At 38.7% G+C, this 23,745-nt stretch overlaps 1 protein-coding gene across 5 annotated transcripts in view; it reads right to left on the bottom strand.

The window, feature by feature from the left end:
- Nucleotides 1–23,745, bottom strand: part of GNAS (GNAS complex locus) — a 161,433-nt gene that overhangs the window by 30,725 nt on the left and 106,963 nt on the right. For all 5 annotated transcript variants that reach the window (XM_064465315.1, XM_064465316.1, XM_064465319.1 and 2 more), the window contains exon 5: nt 10,264–10,361. In XM_064465315.1, coding sequence (XP_064321385.1) covers nt 10,264–10,361 — 98 coding nt within the window. The remainder of the gene's footprint in view (nt 1–10,263; nt 10,362–23,745) is intronic.

The following is a 23,745-nucleotide window of genomic DNA, read 5'->3' as shown; positions in this document are numbered from 1 at the left end:
GGAGTACACAGAAGAGGGAAAGGAGGGAGAGAACGTGCAAGTCAATGGCATCGAGTGCTCCCTCTCCCTGGGACTGGCAGTGATGTATTTGCAGTGTTTCAGCCCAGAGAGCAATTGGGAATCAAACCTGGTGCTTTCACACTGCACCAGCAAAGGTACTGGCCTCATTTCATCCTTGGATCAGAAATTTTCTGTTGCCGCCTATTTTCGCACACTGTTGCTCCTAATTCCTTTTTTAAAAGCAAGACTTTAATGAGGTTTTACAGTATCTTTTTAGGTCTTAGTTTGATAAAAGTATTCTCCTAATTGTCATCTTCTAATCTTGAAATGTTCCTTTTCTGCAGCAATACTTCATGAGCGATAAGAGCTCTCATAAAAAACCAAAGCAACCAACCCATGCTCCAAAAGCCGTGGTGCTGGCTGAGGGCGAACATCGGAAACAGCAGGTCCGAGGTCAGGCAAAAAGTTCCAGCAGCTACTCACCCACCAAGGGGAATAGACTGCAAAATCCTACAAATACCAGTCACACCTGCTCCAGGTTCGCGCTCTCAGAGCGCCCGGAGCAGCACACCATTTCAGCCAGCCACTTCCTGCTGGAGCAGCGTTTACTGAGGCTTCCAGAGCGGCAGCGAGACCCGGCGGGTCCCCCCTAGAAGCGCCCCGCAACCAGCCAACACTGCACCCCGCACCAGCTGTCCCGGCACTCCCGCTACCAAATCCACCCCACGACCGCCAGTCTGGCTGTTACGCAGGTAACGCAACAATGATGCAATCAACGCTGCACTCTCATTTCCTCAAGCATTTATTTATAGCTTGCCTTGTATTTTGCACCTGCAATCTTCCTCCTGCAGAAGGGATTCCTAGTGAAGGCTGCTCCAGCCTGTATGGAAGTCTTTTATTCTGCTTGTCTCTGTATCATATTGAATTGTTTTGTTGGAATCATGGCTCAAAACAAACCTCTGCACAAAGGGAGGTTGCAAAAGCATGGGAGGAAAAAATTCATTCTCAGGAACTAATGCAAGTTTTCACAGTTGCTTTGATTAATTCTCAACACCTGACAGCTACAATTGTTACACCGCTACAGTAATCCAAGACCATTAAGTCCAATACTAACAATTCAAGATGATGTCTGCTCTGTTTTGTAATAAAGTTATGGGGATTTTACAGTAAAGCTGAGCACATTTTTTTAAATTAATGGGTAAAACTTCAATAAATACAAAAATCTAGTACACCCTAAGTGCATGACAACCTCACAGAGTTTACGTAAACACAACTCCCTCTTATTTTGACTTGTCATCCTCAGTAATTCATTGTAACACACAGACTGGCTGCTACCTGTGTCCTCACAAACCAGAGGATTTAAGGATTACAGCGTATACAACAATCTACTATTCTACTGTTTCAAATTTACCCAAGTATGTGTATTTTTTTGAGAACCAAGTTACATGAGAAGTTTTACCTGCAGCAAATAGAGTAATTTTTAGGGTGAATTTGTTGCACTTTCCCCTCCCATAAAAAAGTATATTCTGTGCCTAGTTAAAAAAAGAAGGGCAATACCATCCACGTACAGTGAAGGCAGGCCAAATAATCCCGAGCCTTAGCAGTCACGTAGCTCTGCCAATTATCCGACATTCTGAACGTGTCAAACCCCATGAAACGTCGGGCCTGTCTTGCAGTAAATGCACCAATTGTGTGTTTATCAGCTTTGCACTGCTAGCCCACTCTGGCATTTACTACAATAGCGAGATCCCTTCACTCCAGGACTGCGTGGCATCGCTTAAAGGATGAGAGGCTGCTAGGCAGAACACCAAAGGTTCCATGCAATCAGCAATATTTGTGAAACACGTTGTTAATGAATTAACTCACAGTAGGAGAAACTCCATCTACCTTAAAAGAGTTCCTATAAGGATGATCCAGGCTATTGAATTTTTCTTCATCTTTACAATCATGAAAGAAAAACAAAATGTGTGGTAATGCTGTTGGTAGCTGCATTTAATGGTTTTGTGTAAAAATACGACGTACTAATGTCCTAAACAAAATACTTCGTGTCAAGTCTGTAACAACACTGATTAATCACTCAAAATGGATTGCACATACATGAAATCCTGTTTACTAATATATTAGTTGTTTGAAAAATACTCGTCATTTTAAACACTTCAAAAATGACTTACGAAGTCTCAAAACTTAATAAATAATCAACGAAATAGTCAACAAAAATCAAGTTTACACATGTCCTTGAAGCAATCTGCCCCCATCCTCAAAACACATCTTTAAATTAATTGACCGTATGGAAAGGATTTCAAAGTCCCTCCTGATTAAAGCTGGAAACACTACTTTTCAAGGTGGCAACGCTAACTATTTTGCATAAGTAACCCCAAATAAGTTTAGCTTTAGGTGTACACCTGCATACAGATCAGTGTTATCTGCAGAACAAGAACCCTGCCAGAGTAGTTCACTAATTCTCCTTCTATTACAAACCTGTGCCTATCAACAGAGCTAGAGACCAATACGATATTCACAGCATCTCTTCCAAAACCCTCAGCGGACAAAAGATGTTTTTTAATATATTTCTAGCATATTCTCTCACACTATTAGTTAACAGCCCAACAAAAACTTTGAGGATGGGAAAAGGAAAGAGTGGGAAGAAATGGGGAACCTGTTGCCATTGAAATGCAGAAATTAGTATAAGTTTAATTGAAGGTTTTAGCTTGTGTTCCAGCTCCTGCTGTATTGCAATTCAACTCTCTCCCTTCACCCACAAAAAAAAATTCCATTGCATTTGGAATTGCAGAAGCATGGACAGGTATCAGAAATATGTTGACTAAGGAGTCCAGATACTACTGTACCAGACAGACTTGAAAGCATATACAAAAATAGGCATCTGATTTTCTCTTTTTGAATCAGAAATCTCAGAGCTTATGCACATTTTGTCATTTATCAGTATTATTCCTTTATCTAAACATTTAAAATCATTTGGTGATGCAGCATAAGTTTCTTCATCAACCACCACAGTTTGCCATTTCTACTGCTAGTAACAAGGAATCTTGTTATTCTCGTTAGTGAATTATTTTTAACTCTGTGTTAATTAACTCTATGGGTATAGGCAAACCATCCAGAAACTGGGCTACGTAACAACTTTGTTTGCCTGCAGAATTCTGAACTGTAGCCAAGTACTTTTAGTACAGAATTATCTCATGAAGCTGCATCATTCTGAAGTTTATACTGTAGTAGTTACTCACATATTCACATTCTTTGATAACCTCAACTTTGGTTTTAAAGCAGACTATTGAAGTAAAATATTGGGTAAGAGATACTGAGCAAACTAGCAACTGGACTCAGAGTATTCCCTCACCAGTTAAGTAAAATGTCAATAAGCTTGTATTTAGTCCTGCCTTCATGACACTGTCTTGATGTGCTTTTGCCATTCAGAACGAAACTCAGCTGTCAGAGGAAAACAGCAACCTACTGAACAAATCACATGGATGCCTACTTACGATCACAGAGGAAATTTACTATTTTATGAACAAATTTTATTTAAATAAAATGTTAACATTCATGCCAAAGTTTCCAAAATACTCTTGAGCAAGCACGTGCCTAACCTGAGCAAGTCTTGTGCATGTGAATTTGTTTCTGAGAAAAAAACCCCAGCTGTTGTACAAGCGAATGATCCATTTGCATGTGAAAGCAAATGTAACACGCTGAGAAAAGAACATCCATTTCCACTAAATCAGGCATCCATGAACACTTGCAGTAGGGTTTTTCCTTAAGTCTTGCAGGCAATAGCAAGTAATACACTTAAACTAAAAGGCAAAGTATGACTATTTGGATGCAGGACTTGGTCAAGAAACTGGGGAGGAAGGCCCAACCCAGCTTTTTCATGCTGTCAGATCAGGTCAGTCCTGCTTCCAGCTGAAGGCAAATCCCTAATATTTACAACTAGACACTGAAAGGAAGCCGCATCTGCAGGCAAAGACCAGAGAGAAACTGACACATTAACAGATGTGTGGAACAAAGGAGAAATAAAAGTGGCAAATGCATGAAGGTGATGGGTGCGGGGGGGTTACCAGCGGCAGAGCGAGTGAAAGCGGAGGCAGAAATCGGATTCCTGGAGCAAACAGCCAAACCCTTTCACAATAATTCAGAATGATGCGGTGGGCATCAAACAGACCTCAAAGCCTGTGGTATGACTTCTTAAATTATTCACATTTTGGACTTGTAAAGGTCTTTCTGCCACTATGGCTCATCACTTTTAGTATTTTCACTTATCAGTGCTCCTAATTTGCAATACTCGAGCAAGCTATTCCAGGACACCTTTTGTTTTATCTTGCTTCATACTGGGATGTAATTTATTTTGAAGGCAGAGGAGTTTATCTGGGGTTGAGTGTAGCTTGAAACGATGAATTTATGATTAGCTGTGACAACAGTGGGAACATGTGTTGGATTCATAATCCATTTATTGGCTAAATTTAGGTAATCTGGTTTTCACAGCACTTGCCAGCAGGCACATCCCTGCTATCAACAGTCAGCAAGAAAGGGCAGACACATCGAGTACTTAGGTATAATTCAGCTACTTATATATTTGGACTCATTTTGTTGGTAGTGACTTCACCGAAGTCATGCAAAGACAGGAGTTACTGAGCTTCCCATCACCTACAGCAACCTATTTCTACACCTAACACCCCACTGGATTGCAGAGAAAATATCACCTGGGCTGTACTTTTTATTTTTTTTTTAATTTAAATTTAACCTTGTTTAAAACATGATCCTTTATTCCCTCAGGCTGAAGAAGAATAGGGAGAAGACCCTAACTCAGTTATGTCTAAGTGCTCTGAAGTAAGTTGGGTTCTATAATCAAGACTAAGGACTAGAGGTTAGATGATCTGGGTCTATTCCTTGGCTCGCCAAAGAATTCACACAGCTGTAGGCAAGCTCATTAGTTTCAGATCAGTGAAAGGGGACATGGATATTATTCTTCCTCATGGGAATGTTTAACAATATGATTGTTAATGTCGGTAAGAAGCTCATTTATGCCAGGAATATAGGCCAGGGAAATTCCTGTCCTGTTGAATGTGAATACGCAGACATAGCTTGCAGAGCTGGAGGAGACAAGAGCTACTACTCTGCCAAAACCACATCAAGTGGAAAGTAAGTAAAAAGAAAGAAAGAAAAAGTAATAAATAACATGAATAAGAAACTACACTAACAGTAGTACCACTGATAAATCAGCCACTATTTAAAAAGGTGAGACTTTCAGCAAACGCACTTTACTACACGTTCCATGAAGGGAACTTTGTCATGAAGTGAAATCAACATGGAAGAAAATCATTAAGTGCTCAGATCGGGGCTCTTAATTGCTCTCTACAAGTCAGCAAATCCAGAAATAAAACACACCATAAATCTTAATAAAAATATAAAAAATTTACAACCCATAACAAATCAGAAATTAAAAAACCAGTGTGTCCACATCTGCTGATCCTTTAGCAGCCCTGCACAGCAGTCGGTTAATAGCTGCACTCCCCCCCTTTCTTTGCTAAGTATTTTAAAAACAAACATCTTAAAAAATACTTCTCATAAAACGCTTCTGGAGCAGCCTGGCACAGTTTCAAGCTATCAGAGTGGCTCTGCTGGTGCTGAAGTTCAAGAAATGCAACTCTGCACCTAGACCAGCCACCTCCCCGTGTTTCTCCTTCCCTGAAATGGCAGGCGGCAGGAGAAAATCCGGCGCGGCCGGCAGCAGGAAATAGCGTGAGAATGGGCTCCCTCATGCTACTTCCAGCCCTTCCTGATATCAGAGGGTGTGAAATGGGTTGCAAAGACTGTCTCTCACATTATTTCCTTTTCCACCCCAGCCAAAACCAGGAAGCACCAGCTAGGAGGTACGCAGAGAAAGCATAGCATACAACGAAGCGCAAATTCAAACTGGTGGCCAAGACTATCTAAAGCAAAAATTCAAGGATCTGTGGGCACAGCGTAGTATAAGCAAGTCTAGAAAAAGCACTGAGAGGCTTGCGCACCCAGGCTTCGCTTTCGATTTGCTACATAGCTAATCCAAAGGCTACTGCCACCAAAGCAATTTTCTTCAGCACATCCACAGCCTTTGGGTCAGACCTTACAGGACGGGGCTGGCATCCGTCGTGCCCTCGTGCCACAAACAGCACATTCGTATGGGAGAGATCCTACTGACTCTACGTGCTGTGCATTTGTGAGGCTTAAGAACAGAGCTCCTCAACTGAAAACTGAGGTAAAAGTATTAGCAACAACAGTGCTTCAGAGAAATCATGTTTGTTTATATTTGACAGAAGACATATATTTGACAAGCAGGTCTTGGCACATTACAGTGGAAATGGCTCCTCTATTCTTAACATTAAGTAATATATTCGAAATAAAATGCAATCCTGTGCCTTCAGGGAAGAAATATGATGGATGGTAAATCATTTATCACAATTTGGTGTTTTCTATATGCTAGACACTTCTGCTTTCTTCTGTTTATTATTAGACAAGAGCGGTATCACATGGCAGCTTCAGCAAAACATTCCTTCTCTTCTGTGTACATCCCCACAAGATCCAAGACCAATGAAATTTGGTCTCCTCATAGATAATGCTCCCTCCCCACAGCCCAAATACATTCCTCTCAGAGAGAAACTGGTGACAATCTCGCAGACCACGTTGTTCTAAAAGCAGACTTGAAACTAATTACTTAGTAAGTCCAGTTAAGAAAAGGGAAACAGGCTCCTTTCCTTTCTCTGCCTCTCAAGACTGTAAAATATGCCTAGGCAGGAAGTACAGTAAAGCTTATGATGAGCAGAGGCAGCTACTCTTTCAAAATGAGCAGGGTTCCTCCGAAGTGACATTTTCATTTAGCCAGTGAGCTTGAGGATAAAGGGCAGGATCAGAAGGGCTCTCCAGCAGATGAGGTTACTGGCCAGGCCTCCCAGCTTCACACCTCCCAAAAATCACAACTGCAGTTACATGGAGAGCCAGGAGGGTACCTGTGGCTTTCGGTAGTCATCTTTTCTGAGCCAATGTAACTAGGAAGTTGGTGGAGCAACAGTAATAGTGCATGTTAATGTTAACTTCTTATGGGGAGACACTGAAAAATTGCAGCAAGTCCGCAGGCAGCATTGTAGAATTTTAAGTCACTGCTCAGAAGCAGGTGAAAAATAGCACTTCCAGACTCTAAACACCTACATTTGAGTTAGGTAAGACACAACACAGGAGAGCTCCTGACTCATCAGCTAGTTCCCTTCTGTCCTCACCACAAACTCCGCAAGAGTTTAAGCCTCCATCTCCCTACCATCTTTCCTTTCAAGATGCTCCAGCATCCTGCAGCTATGCCATAGAGTCCTTAACTCTGAAATAACCCTCTGCTGGGCTGTAGCTAAGCTGCCTACATGGCGAACCAGCTTTTATCCATGAAAAGCAGGACTGGAAAAGCAGCAGAACAGAAGGGACCCCACTGCCACCACCCCACCATTAACAGAAGATGGAAATAAGAGGAGGGAGAGGACTCGTGCCAGTTCCCAGCAGACGGCGGGCAGGATGCTGCCTGGAACAGCTGCCCCACAGGCAGAGCACAAGCCCTGCAACGTGCCAGCTCCGAGGGCCGGCGACGCAACCAGCCCCTCAACTCTTCAAGATCCCTGAAGAAGCTCTGCATACATTTCATGCAGGTTTGGCAGAAACAGAAATGGATTTCATTTTGATATTAAGCCAAACAAAGCCCTGTAAGATATACACTTCTCACCGTTCCCTGCTACAGACAGACAAAATTGAGTTTTAAACATTCGGCAGAGTCTCCTTTGCAAAGCTTCCTATATATAACTGTGTCACTTCCAAGAGTGAAGAAACCTTTTTTGAAAAATGCCAAATGTTAAATGAGCCCACACCAAGACAAACTTTACACTAAGGAAGTCACACTTCAAAAAATGAGTTTAAAAAAATTAAAAATTTTACAACCAACTATAAAAAGTTAATTTTGTGAACAAGAAGCATTGTTGAGAATTTCAAAGTAATTTGCTGACGAACAAATCCACTAATATTTAAGAATTTATTCAACTTTCAAGACCAAGAAGGGATTTTTGGAAGCTGGATTGATCTTGAAAGAGAAAAGCCACTTTTCTGCCTTCCATTTTAAGTATGCTTTTCTTGTTTTAAACAGGGACTTCAAAAGGGGAAAGTGCTGAGAACCCAAGACTCTTCTCTGAAATAACTGACAACTCCAACACAGTGTGCTCAACTTTCTCTTGTAACTTCTATTAGCCCTAAAGACAGCAGCCTGCACATTCAAATTAAAATAGTTTTCACTTGGTAAATCTCAGCTACATTTTATATTTTGCCTTTGCTACTTTTTTTTTTTTTTAGAGTGTGCTCACCAGGTAATATCAAGATATCAATCGTCAGATTTTAAAGGAAGTAATTTTTGTCAGGTCCCTTGAAAATTCAACAGGATAAAACCAAGTTCAGAATTTCAAAGTGACATTAACCTCCAAGAAAACATTTTGCCATTAAAAAACCTCTCACTTTGCATATTCTGTTATTAAAAACAATGTCACTGCACAGTGAATAAGTGCCAGAAAGGACCAGAACTACCAAACCTAACAATTAGAAAGTTCCTTCTGCAAGAAAATAATGTCATATATTTTACTATTAAATTGAATAAATATTAGAATTATGAAATATTTTTAGAAGGAGGCAGAAATGGTATCTTAGGGGGGAAAAAAATAACCTGTAATTTGTCAGCAATGTAAAAGGTTTATTTTTAGCTCAACAGCCCATGATGTAGAATTAAGTGTTCCACTAGATGGAGCAGGATGGTAAAACCATCCTGAAGGCCATCCCCCTTGCTGACCCATGAAAACGTCAACGTCCAGCAATCAGGGACGATAAGAATTTTAGCCGCCTTCTTGCGCATTCAGGGCAGAACAAAACTTGTTCCTCTTCCAAAAAAGGGCAACACAAAACCCCCTTAGTGCTTAACAATATTTACTTCTTCTCATCATAGAAGTTGACTATTAACAAATGCTAACCAGAAACAGATAACCAAACACTGTCAGAAACAAAACTAGTTTTTCCCCATTTCTATCAGCTTTACACTAGGAAGACATAATTTACTGGACAGTTGACAGAAAATTAAAACCTCAGAGTATTTTTTTATTTTGTAGCAACTGAACTTGCAAAAAGATCCATGCCAACCGATCAAACATCAGCCACCTAATGCAAAAGACATCGCTACACATCAAACGAAGCTACACCAGAAACAATGGCAAATCTTCAAAGAGGCTCCTAAAGATCTGGAGCTGTGCAAGTCATAGTAAAATTATCTCCCTGGTCTCTTTTCAAACAAAGCTCACTGTTGATTTACCTTCAACTCTACCTAAACAAACAAAAAACCAACCTTACGAGTTTGATTTCACCAAATGATCTCTAAGAGATGCAGTAGCAGGCAAACTGCAGTTGTCCATCATCATGTGAATGACAAACCTGTATTTCCTGGACCTCTCTCCAAAAGAAGTAGAGAGAGTATAAACTACCAATGAACAGTTTTAACCATTAATATTCCAAATTTAAGTCCTGCAACTCTTGAGTACACACAACAAAAATACCAGGAATGGTCACAATTATCACAAACATCTTGTCATTAAAAAAACCAACTCTGAACCATCCTATATTGCTATATGTGATAAATAACTGCAAACATGCAGCAGTCTCATGAAAATACTAATTATCACAGCAGTATGAATAGCAGAAGAGAATGAATCATTTTCAGATATGTGCATAAAGGCACACAAGCAGAAGTCTTGGTGACTGATCACAGGCTGCTGCCCGTGATTGTTGCTGCCATCTCTTTGCTTTCAGATTAATAAACAAAAGCTACAAACACTGGCATGTTTCACATCGACATATTTTCCAATTCACTAAAACCTGCTGCAGTATCTGAAGCTGTCATTTGGAAAGGAACTGGTCTAAGTGGAAGCAGCAGGAAATTTGGTCTTTTGGACAATACAATCATCCGCTGCATCAAGGTGTCAGCCTGTATTAAGTCCATGTGAAAGCATCTACAAGGTTTTCGATATATTGTCTCACTGAATGCCAGTTTTTTCCTACCTCTCTGAACAGCTAATTAGCAAGAATTCACTACGTAGCATACACTCCTTTTCCAAGGTAAGGAAAAGTTAGCATCAGGACCATCCAAATCAATCTAACATTCAATAAAAAAATTTGTATATCGCAGTCAGTATATAGAAGAATAGGAACAGTACTTACTACTGTGCACAGTCAATCAGTTGATATTCATTAGATCTCTCATAGCAGGCTTTCACACCTTCATCTTGCCAAAGTGTTTTTGTATGTTCATAAAACTCCTGAAAGAGTAAAAACAGTATTAGCAAAATGGTTTATATATGAAGAAAATTGGCAAACGGTAACATGTCGTTACTACTGTAATGAACAGTATATGGTAGTATAGTTAAACTCCGAACAGTTTGTAGAACCTAACTGCAAGTCCAGTGGGCTTTCTTAGTTGTTTTGACTTACGTTTTGTAACGCTTGAAGAACTGCTTCCCAATTGTTTTGATTGAGCCCAACCATCTATTGAAAGAAGGGTTAACTTCTCGTAAGTGACAATTCTGTTGCCATTTTTAATAATTGATACAATTTGGCAACATTTGATCTTTAACTCACCATTCCACTGCATGCTATATTTATTTGGCTGTCAAGATTTCTTTTACTTCAGTGAAACACTACTTCTCAGTAATTCTTACATAAAGGTAGCAAATGATGATTAGGTTTTACTTGACTTTGCAAGTTAGTAACGATCTTTGGGGACTATACTGACATCTGTATCTTACTTAACTCTGTATCACAAAGTATTTGCAGAACTTATTATTTTACGGTGTAAAAGGATACCAACCTACAGAAGACATACAGTGATACAAAGATAGATCGTATTTTGATTGTGTCAACCTTAAAAACTGTGAGCCAAGTTATGAAAGAAGGCCAAAAATGTAATGCTTCGTTTGTTGACCCTGTAACACCAGGATAAAACACAGCAGAAGCCCATTCTTTCTTGCACATAAATGATGCACTTCAGCTCCAACGGGGGCATGTGCGATGTGTAATTGTGTTTCTGGCCATCAGTCTAAGCACTCTGAATAGACTTAGAAAGAACAGCAGCAACATAGTGACTTAAATACACACACCACTGTAGGCATTACTTTTATCAACGACGATGGACTTTTCTTGGCTATCTCTCAGAGCTTTTAAAGTGTTTCGGAGTAAATACTTTTATTCTGATTTTACGTGGCTCAGGTAACTTATTCCAAATCATCTTTTTTGCATCCAGGACAGCACGTGACATTTAAAATAGTCTGTTTCTCTCCTCACCCCCTGCTTTACAGTAGAAGTATTTTAAAGAAAAATAATATATTCTTTTAAATAGCCATTTTACTGCTTCAACGTTCCTCCAATAACTTAGCTTTGGAATTGCTCCCTCCCTTGGGATATCAGTCTCCCGCATTCTTCTCTATCAGTGTAGTACAAAGAAAGGGGTCACATCCAAATGTGGCTGCCAAGGTTTCTCTCGAGAGTATCTTTCTAAAAAATTCACTTTCCTTACAGAATGTTAACTAACACCTGAACTGTGCTAGAACAGTAGATGCTTTAAACGGCACGTTACAGGTGCATAATGGCATCTTAAAGTAAATTTAGTGATGCAGATTTTCAAACCATCCTCTTTTCGGCAGGTAGATGATGCATATGCAACTGTGTGGTATTACAATTGTGAATACCAATGATGGAAACAGCCTGTCAAATGTAAATTTGCTCTTGATTTATTGCTATTGAATATTCACTAGCTACACATACACACAAATGATAGTAAATACACACTACACATCTAAAAAAAAACTCTCAATGATAAAATTCTTTCTAACTTCTTTTGAAGAGGTTATAAAGTTTACATATAGTATTTGGTGTATCTTTTCAGTTGTTCCCTGCTTTTATAAACCGCTCATGAACAAAAAGACCATAAGTAGGTAAGAAAATTTTACTTCGTTTTTAGTATTTGTAGATTATACAACCATTTGCTGTTAAAAGAAGTAAAAGATGAATCAAAATCTTAATTCCAGCCCCCATTTTTCTTTCTCCCATTGCTGGAATTATGTTCATGTGATGCATTCATTTTGAAGGTTTCCAATTTTTTGGCAGTTGGGGAACTGTCAATTACCTTCAATCTTCAACTGCATCACAGCATAGTGAGGAAATCTCTTTCCAAAGCAAAAAGGAGTGGGAACAGAAAGTAAAGGAGGGAGGGGGAATTATCTGAATCTCAATGTATTTGAGCCAAACCTGTTCTGGGGTGGCTTTATATATTTATTTTTAGAAGTAACAGCAGTCTAATACAGAACATCTTATGACTCATTCAACTTATTACTACAAAGCTGGGAAATTAAAAAATTGAATCAATTGTATGATGTTTTTTGCTGAAACAGCAGCTGGTTCAAATGGACACATACTATTTAAATTTCCCATCCAATCAAGACAACTTACACCAGACTTCAGATAGTTAATTGAACTATTTGGCAGAGATATGGTTCCAAAATAGACGTCTACTTCAAACTGCGGTCAGCATCTGCCAAGCCAATTATCTCCAAATATACCCCAAAATACTCGCTTCATCCTGCATTACAGTAAGTAAAGAAATAGCTAGGCAAAAATAAGTTTACAGAAAATGCAATAGAACCTAAAGATTCTTCATCAGCTACGCATTTAAAGTGAAAAGAGGCAGTGGCTGAATGAAAAGAAGTCATAGCATAGTAAAACTCCACAAAAATGAGACACAAAAGTCCTTCCTCACTACTGTTTCTCACTCAATCTATGACATTCTGGTGGGGAACGGATATAAAGCAATTATTTCAAACAACTTATGAACTCCATCCTACCTTGTGGAGAAACATTTGGCGTAATTTCTGCAATCAGACTCTAAAAATAGGATGAAAAGTAAATCCAGTTCCTGGCCCTAGCATAAACACATTGATAATAAAAAGCCTAGAATTCAGTTAACTAGAACAGTTATACACACTGTTCAGAAGAGTCCTCCCTGTATATTAAGTTCTTAACTTCTATGAAAATATGTGGATTACAGTAATGGGATAGTGATCAGTGTTTGTGCCTTGTTAGGCCAAACTAGCAATGAAATACTTAATATTGCCCTTATGTCTGTCCTGCTAATCTGAGCTATAACCACCAATACTTACACGATCTTTTCAGTATGGTTATTAACTGTCCATGTGGGATGGAAAAAGAATTTGAGTCCATATTCTTTGAATTTTTTATTGGCATTTCAAAAATCAGGATCTACAACAACTAATAAGTAATGGATTATTATACTAAAACACAGTGGTTTTTTGGGGGCTGGGTTTTTTGTGTTTCTTTTGGTCTTTTGTTGTTGTTTCGTTGGTTTTGTTTTGTTTTTAAAACTGAACTACATGATGGGATAACCAAATATGAAGACCTTTTATTAATATTTTGCCTTTAGGCCACATCAAATATACCTTCACACATTTTGGGACTAATGCTGGCCCAGCTTACACAACTGTAACGTAGGAAGGTGTTCACCACAGAAAAGTTGGAACCAGGCTCATAGAGTTCCACTCTTCCTTTATTAGAAGCCTACTTATACTAGCGACTGATTTTGGAATTAAGACATAGTAGCTAGTTGCAAAAAAACAGATTCTCCCTCCTCCACAATACACCTACACTAACCACAATTCTGAAGTAATATTTAAGAAAAAGAATAACATAAGAAATCCTCAGCATCCCATCTGAGTCATGGAATGTAGCCTGGGGCTACTCTCATGGAAGGCAAGTAAAACCACAAGATTTGTTATGTATGTAGGTAAAACAGGGGCTTCAGAGGCCACTAGAAAAATCAAGTTAGCAACAGGGGTTTGTTTTTGGGGTTTTTTGTTTGTTTGGTTGGGGGTTTTTTTTTGTTAAATAGGTCTAATTTGTATGAGATCTCTAAAAATAATGAGTTAGGAAACAAATTAACCAAAAGTAGCAGGCAAATTTCCTGAAAAGAAATAGCCAGAAAACTAGTCCTTACATGTCTGGTTCTTGTTTCCATAACACTGATTCATTTGCTGGCACATTCTAATATAACAGACTCTACAGCAGCATCAACACAGGTTTCTCTTCCACTATAAAATGGAACTCCTAACAAAACAGCTAAAATAAACAAATAATACTAAACAGCAGTTTGGTTTGAGATGACATTCCACAATAAACAGGATTTAAATGTTAGGTTCCAAACAATCCATAGTATTTGCAAAGTATGGTTGTATTATCCGTTCTTTCCCTATGCATACTTAAAACTGAAAAAATATTCTAGTTATGTCATTTTCTATCAAAAAGAAAAATGCTGCAGTTACACAATACACACCCAAGATCCTGTTTAAACTATAGCTGAAGCTGTGTAAAGCAGCAAAAGTCAACATAAGTGATGACAGCATGGCATCACTAAGGAAGGTGAGAAGTGAACTCTTCCTAAGAGTTATGTCAAGATTGTAGCATTTATTTACCACCAGACCAGACTTTACACTTTTCAAAGCACTAACATAACCCTAAAGTGGGAGAAATCCTTATGCAGGACACTTGGGGCAAACAATGCCAGTATAACAGAACAAACTGACTTTGAATGTGTTCAGGCTGGGCAGGGGCACAGTTTGAATTCTGGGCACAGTCCCTGACTAACAGGCTCGGCTTCTGTGAAACTATAAAAAACTCAGAGAAAATCCACTGTCTGGGTAAACCTTCTCTGGCCTTAGATAACCGAAGTATCAAGGACCATGACTTGCTGACTGCGAGGAAGCCTCATGTCTCATCATTCCATAACACCACAATACTTAAAAGTTGTATTTATGTGAAAAGAAATGTATTTCGGCATTAATGTTTTATTTATTAGCCAACACTTTCTCCCAAGCCAACAAGTCAATAGGGAACATTTGTAAATCGTTTGTATTCACTTACAGGAATCTACACAGACCTCCAGAGAAAGGAAACCCATCAGAAGAAATCATCATGTAGAAGGGATCCTTGGAACACAGTACTTTTCCAGAAAGATCTTAACTGACAATTCTGGATTAGAAAAGGGGCAATGCAGAGCCTAATCAAGTTAAAAACCTACATGTACGAGAAAATTTCAGCAAACTGAATGAATGGCAGCAGGTAAACAGTGGTTTTATTAAAAGCCAAACCAGAGAAAAGTGTTAAAGAACTTGGAGGCTGAACATTTTGGTTGTTAAAAAAAATAATCCTCAAGAGACAAACTCCAGGCCTGGGAAAAAATAAAGGAACCAAGATCAGCTTTTGAGAGGCATTCTAAAAGGACAAAATATTAGTAGAAAATGAAAGAGAAAAACTGGACACACTGCCTACAAGGTTTTGTTCCCTCCAGATATATAAATACTCAAGAGACTGCTAAAAAATGTTTATGAAGCAATGTTTTATAGGCATTAGGATGCTGGCAGGGAAAAAACACTGGCACAGTTCTTGCCACTACGACACCATGTTCACAGAACCCTAGCACGGACCTGCAACGTTAGCTTTTCTTTATAAAATATAATGTAGGGAGAACAGTTTATTTACTAATTCCAGCAAAAGCCAATGCCACTGGAAAAAAAAACCTTACCTGTTAAAAGGCGTGTACAACCCTTACACAATGTTGTGGTTAAAACTGGGATTCAATTCCTGGGCAAAGTTCACTGTCCCATGGAATTGCACATTTCATAATAAGAGTTTTAAATAGGTTATCCACTTACAAACCTAATGGTTAACAGTCAAACCAGCTTCTAACTGTAAAACTGAATCCTGGAGGACATTTGCTTCCCGTCGAGTTCAGCTTTTAAAAATACCATTGACTATTGCTTTCAAACCCCTTTACAAACCTACTCTGCAAGGTAGGGGCATAGGAACTTTACTTTCATGAGAGTCAGGCGGTTCTGCTGCATTCCACTAACGAACCGCATTAGAATGAGACAAGGTCACAGGGCGGCAGGGCAGCACAGTGCATTCCAAGACAAACTGCACAAGTTGATTTTCTTCTTCCAGGATAGGTAAACGCAGGACAAACTGATTTATTTTGCATTGCTCATAGCTGAAATCAAGTGATTACTATTGACTGTAAGGCTACTCAGAGAAGGGAACTGATGGCATCTTGCCGTTCTCCCTGTGTTTGGGCAGGGATACTAGAATGTGTTAAATTTGTCAAATCAGACAGTTTAATAAGCCACTTACTTGAATAGGGAAACATCTGCATTCTTAATGGTGTGAACAAGTGTTAATTATTGCTTGCTATTTTAAGGAAAATATGCCGATGATATCACAAAGGAAACGCATACCTACAAATAGTTGAAGATATTCTCCAGTTACTGGCATGTGTCCAGAGCTGAATACAAAACTCTTTGGGAGAGGCCAGAGTACTCAGCACTTCCCATAACTGAGTCAGAAATATTTTCAGCAAGGATTCAGTCTCATTATCAATAGGTTTTTTGCTTGGAAAAGAAGAACGATGCTGAAATATTTTGGGTTTCTGCTTACAGTATCTTCACATTTCTAGTAACACAAATTAAAGTGGATGTGGCTGCAAAGAATGGACAATGGGAAGGGAGTTTTAGATATGAAATTCCTGTAAAGTTTGAACTGTCATTTTTCCCCTTTGTTGAGAGTTTCAAAACACCCCAGTATTTGAGAAATGTGCCAACACACAATTCCATACCCATAATCTACAAAGTGCCTTTGGTTAGAAGGCCTCATTAGCATAATATCACAGTATTTCCCCTTTATTTCTCCTTTCACAAGCAGTCTAATCGCCACAGCTTAATCTGTTGATACTAGAACCCTGCTCAGATTTAATCCTTTCGCACAGCTCCTATTTAAAGCACATCACACTCATTAGGAAGGAAGAACTCACTTTTGGTAAGAGCACTAAGATGGAAGTTGGCAGATGTGGACCCTACTCCCCATTTCATCAAGACTCTTCTGCAATTTTAAACTGCATTATCAATGTTGTTCTGCTTCTTCAGAGTATACTCATACACAGAAAGAAGGCAATTCATTAATGGACTAAACTTACTGATAGCATAAAAGGCTCACAAGGAAGCCTTCTATACCATTCCAGCTCTCTCTTGGGGCAGCAGAGAGTGGTAATACAGGCATTTCAGCCATCAGCTATTTTTGTAGACCTCTGGCTAAGAATGAAGGTTTAATAAAACTTGAAGAAATTTCCTTTGAGCCTTAAATTAGGGTTTGGAAAATGTCTTTCATACTACGTCATTTAGTTGCTTTTTATGTAATGAATATATAATAAACTTAAAACAAATAGCCAGACCAAATGACTGTATTACCTTATGCAGCGCTAAGGACAAACACCATTTCAAATAATGGGTTGAACCTGGGACCATACTGCAACTTTGCTGTCCCCTTTCAGGTTGGAAACAAAAAGCCTGTTTTTGCCAGAAAATTCCATCAGTAGAAAAGGGTAAAAGATAAAACAATTCCTCCTCGTTCTGTATTCAGACAAATCCCAAGGACAGATCACTAATCACCTCACAATCTTTCTGAAGAAGCAGAATCTGTATTCACAGACTCACAATACAGTCTACATGAAGAAATCAAGCTAACAGACACTTAAAATAGACTAATTACAAGTTCTGTTTATTTGCTGGGAATTTTTTTTATTAAGAGTAAAAAGCTACCCGGTTTCCTAGGAGCTTAAGAAATCTTAAAATTTTACTGGAACACTGAAGAAAAGTCAACTCGCCTTTGGAGAATACGTGAAAACCCTGACAACGTGCTGGTTCTCTGAACAGCAGGACACCGCCAAGAGATGTTTGCATTTAGAAAACACAATACCCTGAACAGCCCCAGTCAGCCACGGGCACAACAGGTCCGCGGCAAGATCAAAACTCGGAGTCACACACAAAGCAAACACAAGTAAATACCTGTTCATCCACACACCTTCATTCCCACACGAGCTCTCGCCAACTTCCATCCGAGTTTGACAAGGGAAGAGGCCTGTGCTTGTGGATCGCTCTCAAGATTTTGGGACCTGACATGTTTTTACTTCTATCATAACTTCATAAACTAACGGCACACGCCCTGTTGCTCTACTCTGTGTAAAAGTCTCCCTGCCGGGAAGTCACAGATGACTGCATGTAAAGGGTAACTTTGCGCAACTTTGCCATACTACAATATATTTTATTTTGTACCGCAATAATGAAAAACAACTTTAAATTTAGCACTGAGGGACCCGTGTAAAAAGAGCCAAGGGTATTCCACAAAATCAAAACGTAAAATAGATCACAATATTTTTCACATTTCTCTTTTGAACTACTTCCACGCTCATCCAAGCTCATCCTTTACTCATCTGACATGATATAAATTAAGATTCCAAAGTCATTATTTTTTAGAAGCATGTTTACCACATTTCCAAGCCTTTGTACATTACAGAACTTGTACGCCCAAAGGCACTTTTTGTTGTACGACCAAAAAGCATGGCCACAGGGCAATCTGCACATTTACATGATGCTCAGTCTTCATACAGACTCTCACAGAAGCTCTTCTCAAGCCATTGCAATACCAGGCAGGCTCACAGGCAAAATTTTATTTCACCTATGCGTACACCATTTTGTGATAGTCTCTTACTGTGATTAAAACCAGAAAATGCTTAAGAATTCCTATATTAAATTTATGCCTATTTCCTGTTTAATTCAGCTGACAGCTCTTCTATTTCAACAGAAATTGAATTAATCTATTCTTGTTCTTTAAGACTGCTCTGAGGAAAACAAAGAAGATGTATCAAAAGAAATTAAGTCACGGTTTCTTCAAACGAATTCCTAAATGTGAACTTATGAACCTATAAATATGGTATGATGGGAATTTACTGGATGATAAAGCATTTGCATTTACTTCAAATGCTAATTAAAAAAAAATTATAAAGCAAAATATAGCGAGGGTTTTTTGTACCATAAAAGTGACTGCACTACAGAAAAGATGTGCAGATAATGTCATTGTCTAAAGTCCTGGATTGCAGATTCCCCAGTTTGAGGAAGTATTTTATGGGATTTCAACAGAACAACATAACACCTCAGTGAGAGCGCTGCAGAATTCAAAGGGCACGTTCCTTTTACTCTCTAGTCAATTTACTTGATGCACAGAACATGTTTTATTTTATTGCATATAACAAACTGAAGCATAAGAAGTGACAGCACCCCCATTTTCACTGCAGTTAGAAACTGCTGTTACTGGCAATAAAATCTGGATCACCAGAAGGTGGGACAAGAGTTGTTCCTGCAGATGCTGCCACATTTAAGAATCGAATCAGGTGTAGCAAAAAGTACTGCAGCAAACAAATCAAGAGACTAATCACTATATAGAAGAGCAATGCTGATTAGTAAAGCTGCTTATCTCTTATATTTCATCTCATTGCTGTTCACAGAAGTCAGAAGGGAGACTGGCTCCCTCCCCTTCATTTTTAAACACACATGTACTCATTATTTAGGCTATATTTGAAGTCAAGGTACCATAACATTACTGTTCTTCTGAGGGACTGGCCTAAATATGTATGTAATTGTACCGAATACATGCTTAACAATTTACAAAATTCTTCCTACAGAGATGCTGCTAGTTGAAAACTTTCTACTTCCTTCAGAAAAACAGATTCTCAAGCTTTTTCCTACAAATTAGAATTCGGGAAGAAAAGAAACTCTAAACCAAGGTGAAAACTAGGGGACTTAACCTATATTTGAGGTTAAGAAGGACAAATAGACAAATCAACAAAAATATGCAGCCTTCATTACTAGACAGCAAGATAAACCACATTTTATATTAAAGAAAAAATATGAACCGTGACTTAAAATTACCAATATCAAACACACTATGCATAATATTTAAATTGTTATTTCTCAAAGCTTCATGCATTAAATATGCTGATCTCCTGACACATACATTTTTGCTAAATAGATCAATATGGAAGAAACAGATGCAAGAAATTTCATAACTTAAAATGTTTTAAAATTAGTGTTACTTTCTTCACTTCATCACCAGCCAGGCAGTGCCACTTTCTTATTGGCTACATTTTCTTTTTGTCCATGAGCTTTTCTTTTAGATGAAGACCACAGTTCCACGTAAATGAAGAAAAACAGCATATTAACTTTATTTAATAAAGAATTCTAGCTGGATGCATGAAGCACAGCAAAATCAAAGGCTTACCAAAATACATTTTTTAAAAAGAAGCTTTTTTAATGCAGCTGGTAAATTAAGTAATTGTTCCCAGTCACCACAGCATTCCGCTTTGTGGAAGCAACGAGTTTGTACTTTTCAAGGATATTTTTTCTTTTTTCCAGTTTTAATATGAAATGAACCTATTTTTAATGTGTAATGTCCAATTACTGAATGGTATAGAAAACTCAATAAACTAGAGTGATTTCTTCTTCTACAGGATGCTACACTTGGTTCCTTCACTTCGAGAAAGCTCAGCTTCCTGCCTAATCAGTGCTTCGATTGCTGGGAAACTTTAGCAGTCAAACCACATACAGCAAAAATATTTTTTACTTAATTTAAATAGCTTTACACTTAGGTGTAAAAAGGAAGAACTTCCTATATGAACATTTATTTACTGTATATGCACACACTGTTTATACACCTTACTAAAGAATTACCTTAAAAAAAAAACAACAACCCACAAACAAAAAACAACCAAGTTCTCCTCTGTAAATAAAAAAAACTTTGCATAAATTATGTACGCTCCTAAAGAAATCCCAAAGACGTTATCGTTTCGTGGACCAAAAGACACAGGGCCAGTAAAATGCATGGTACTGAAAGCGGTTTGCACTGAATTCACCCACCAGCTGCTCCCGGCCACAGACACCCCCGAGACACAACGCGCACACCCCGCAGTGCAAGAGCCTCTCCACGATGCGCTGCAGGCAGCTGCTCCCAGCACAGCTACGGCGGCCACCTGGGACCACCGGGGAGTTCCTGCACATCCGAAAGCTTGCCATTCCAGGTAACAACGCCTACGACAACTGCTGTCAAAAAAGATGGCCACCAGGAACACACTTGGGAACCTCAAACCTAAGTTTTGTAATAGTACTTGCTTCTACTTATTAAAAAAACATCTAGTCACCGCGTAAGTGAGATACCACTTTATGCTCATACTCAATGTATTTTCATTTCAATTATTCGTGAAAAAAGCTTTGTGTCAACATAATATTTCTTAGCGTGATGCAATGGGCTAGTGCACAGCCTAACTAAAACATGGGGCGCTGCATAAGTTGAAATAAAAAAAAGAAAGAATTTGCTAGATATTGCTATACATTCATAAGAATAAAACATTCGTATCAGGCATCTACCCATGTGGACAAGAATCAGAGGTTTCAGGAGATTCAGTGCAAAAATTTACTAGTTATTTCTAGTTATACATGTTTTATTATGAGAAACTGAAATGAAGTCAAGAGGCTGTCTACCTCAGAGTCCCTATACTAAAAGGCGTCTCCAAAAGAACCCTTTAGTTAATCTGTATTGAAGCATTTATTTCTGCTATTAAAGCACAGGAAAATAGCTTTATTTAAGTCCTGTTAAACTCTGATCAGGTAAACTCAATTGGATTATCCAGAAGTCCATTTAGAAGGAGCTGCTCTGTGTAGATAAGATAATGGAGATTTAAAAAAGAGCTAAGTAAGATTATTTCAGAGGATGTAGTACTACATCACTCCGCTGATGCTGTCTGTAATACTCCCCGTTCCTTTTTGTTAACATTAACATTCTTGAGTTAAAAATATTTCACATATCCACATTTTCTCCCAGTTTTGCCCCTCAAAATGCTCAAATATATCTTCAAGGTACACATGACTATTTTAGAGATTAACAAGATATATAGAGCATTAAAAAAAGTGACAGTGAGGTGACTTGCTCAAAATAATAACGCAAGTCTGGACAAGAAAGACCAAGAGCCCTGAATTTTGTCACTGTGATAGCTGCCCAGCTTCCATACAACATTATCTAGACACCTAAGAAACCAGGCTCCGTCTCCCAGCTTCCCACAGCTATACCCACCAGAGAAAATGTTTTCCCTCCTTCCCCACCCCAATATCTGTGACATTTAAGACAGCCTCATGGGAAATGTCCCCCATTAGAGCAAATATGTTTGTCATTACATTATAAAGCTAGTGATGCTGTCAAACCAGAACAGCTCTCTTCTTCCATGATGTATTTAGACAGGAATAATACTATATCTATCATTATACACATCAGGGTGATTATCTACAGGGACAGATAATTTTGTTCTGTTGCCTACATAATTAAGGAATACTTTTGGTAGCAGAGATCCCAGTTCACATCTTTTCTTACTGAGACGATATTCTCTTCTTATCTTCTTGAAGGTTTTGGTGTCAAAATCATTTTCAGGACTCCCACCCGCACCCCTGACCCTGCTGTGCATTAACATATCACACAATTTGTACCACCTCATTTGTACCACGCTGCCTATGGGCCACGTTGCAAACCAGCCTTCAAAACCGATCCCTGTTAAAAATAACCTCCCTGAAATAGAAGAGAGAAGGAGTAAGGGTTACCAGGGTTATTTTTGACCTGGATCAGTTCAATGGTCTGATTTAGGCTGGGGACCCAATGGAGGTTTTTTTGGTGCAAGTGAGGGTGGCACGTCGTGGTGTGGAGGAGAGGGAAGGGATGGCTGTGGGCAGAGGGGATGCTAAGATGGCTTTGAGGCTGAAGCCAGCATGTGGTAAAGCTCAGCCTCAAAGACACTACTCAGAAACCATAATAAAACTATTCAGCAGCACTGGTAGTGGGAGATTCAAAATAAGTACAATGGAGCAGTGTAATAAAAAAAATAAACTGGGACCAAAAAACCTGCAGACAATTTCATCAACACCTTATAAAAAACTATCCCTTCTCTTCCAAGCATCTATTTTCCTGGATCTAGAGAGCCATAGGCTGGAGTGATTCCCCAGTTATTTTGCATTTCAATAGCTAATATTCTGATCCTACCACTTTCTGAATCCTAGCTTTCTGAAGTTACCATGGTATTTTCAAGAGACATCTTCCTCAGCTGAGTCTAGATCAATTCAAAATAGGCAGTTGTAAATACTGTTCTGCTATTTTGAGTATTTCATTAAAACCAGAGAATTATAAAGGGACTGTGACCCAAAATAAATAGGTTTTATTTGGCAGCCTGGTTCAAATTGTTGATCATGGAAAGAGAAATTTTCATAGAACAAGAGCATTTCCTTTCCTCTTCTAAAAGTAAGAGAAAAAAGAAAGGGATGAGAAAAAGGGCACTATTCTAGCTGGTACTAGGGATGGAGAAAATATCCTAACCACCGTCTGGTATGCAGAACAGGAATAAAAATATCACCTCTATAACCCACCTAACCCAACATCACCCTATATTTGAAACAGATATACAGCTAGTCAGATTTATTGAAAATACCTGAGAGTTTGACTTTTGACACTGAAAACATACACATGCAATTGTGTTGCGCTAAATGCATTAAAGGACTATAGTGATAGAAATGCCATTTGGAAGCCTCGTCTATGAGCAATATTTGTTTTATTTTCCATTTTAACTGATGGAATAGTTGTTAAAACCTGAAATTTTCATTTGTGAGGTCTTTGTTCTTACACACCACATTGTCCCTGTAAAGCATGTATTAATCTGGTTACATG

The sequence above is a fragment of the Phalacrocorax carbo genome, chromosome 14 (genome assembly GCF_963921805.1).
Source record: "Phalacrocorax carbo chromosome 14, bPhaCar2.1, whole genome shotgun sequence".
NCBI classification, from domain to species: domain Eukaryota; kingdom Metazoa; phylum Chordata; class Aves; order Suliformes; family Phalacrocoracidae; genus Phalacrocorax; species Phalacrocorax carbo.
This window is presented reverse-complemented; position numbering and strand designations above follow the sequence as displayed.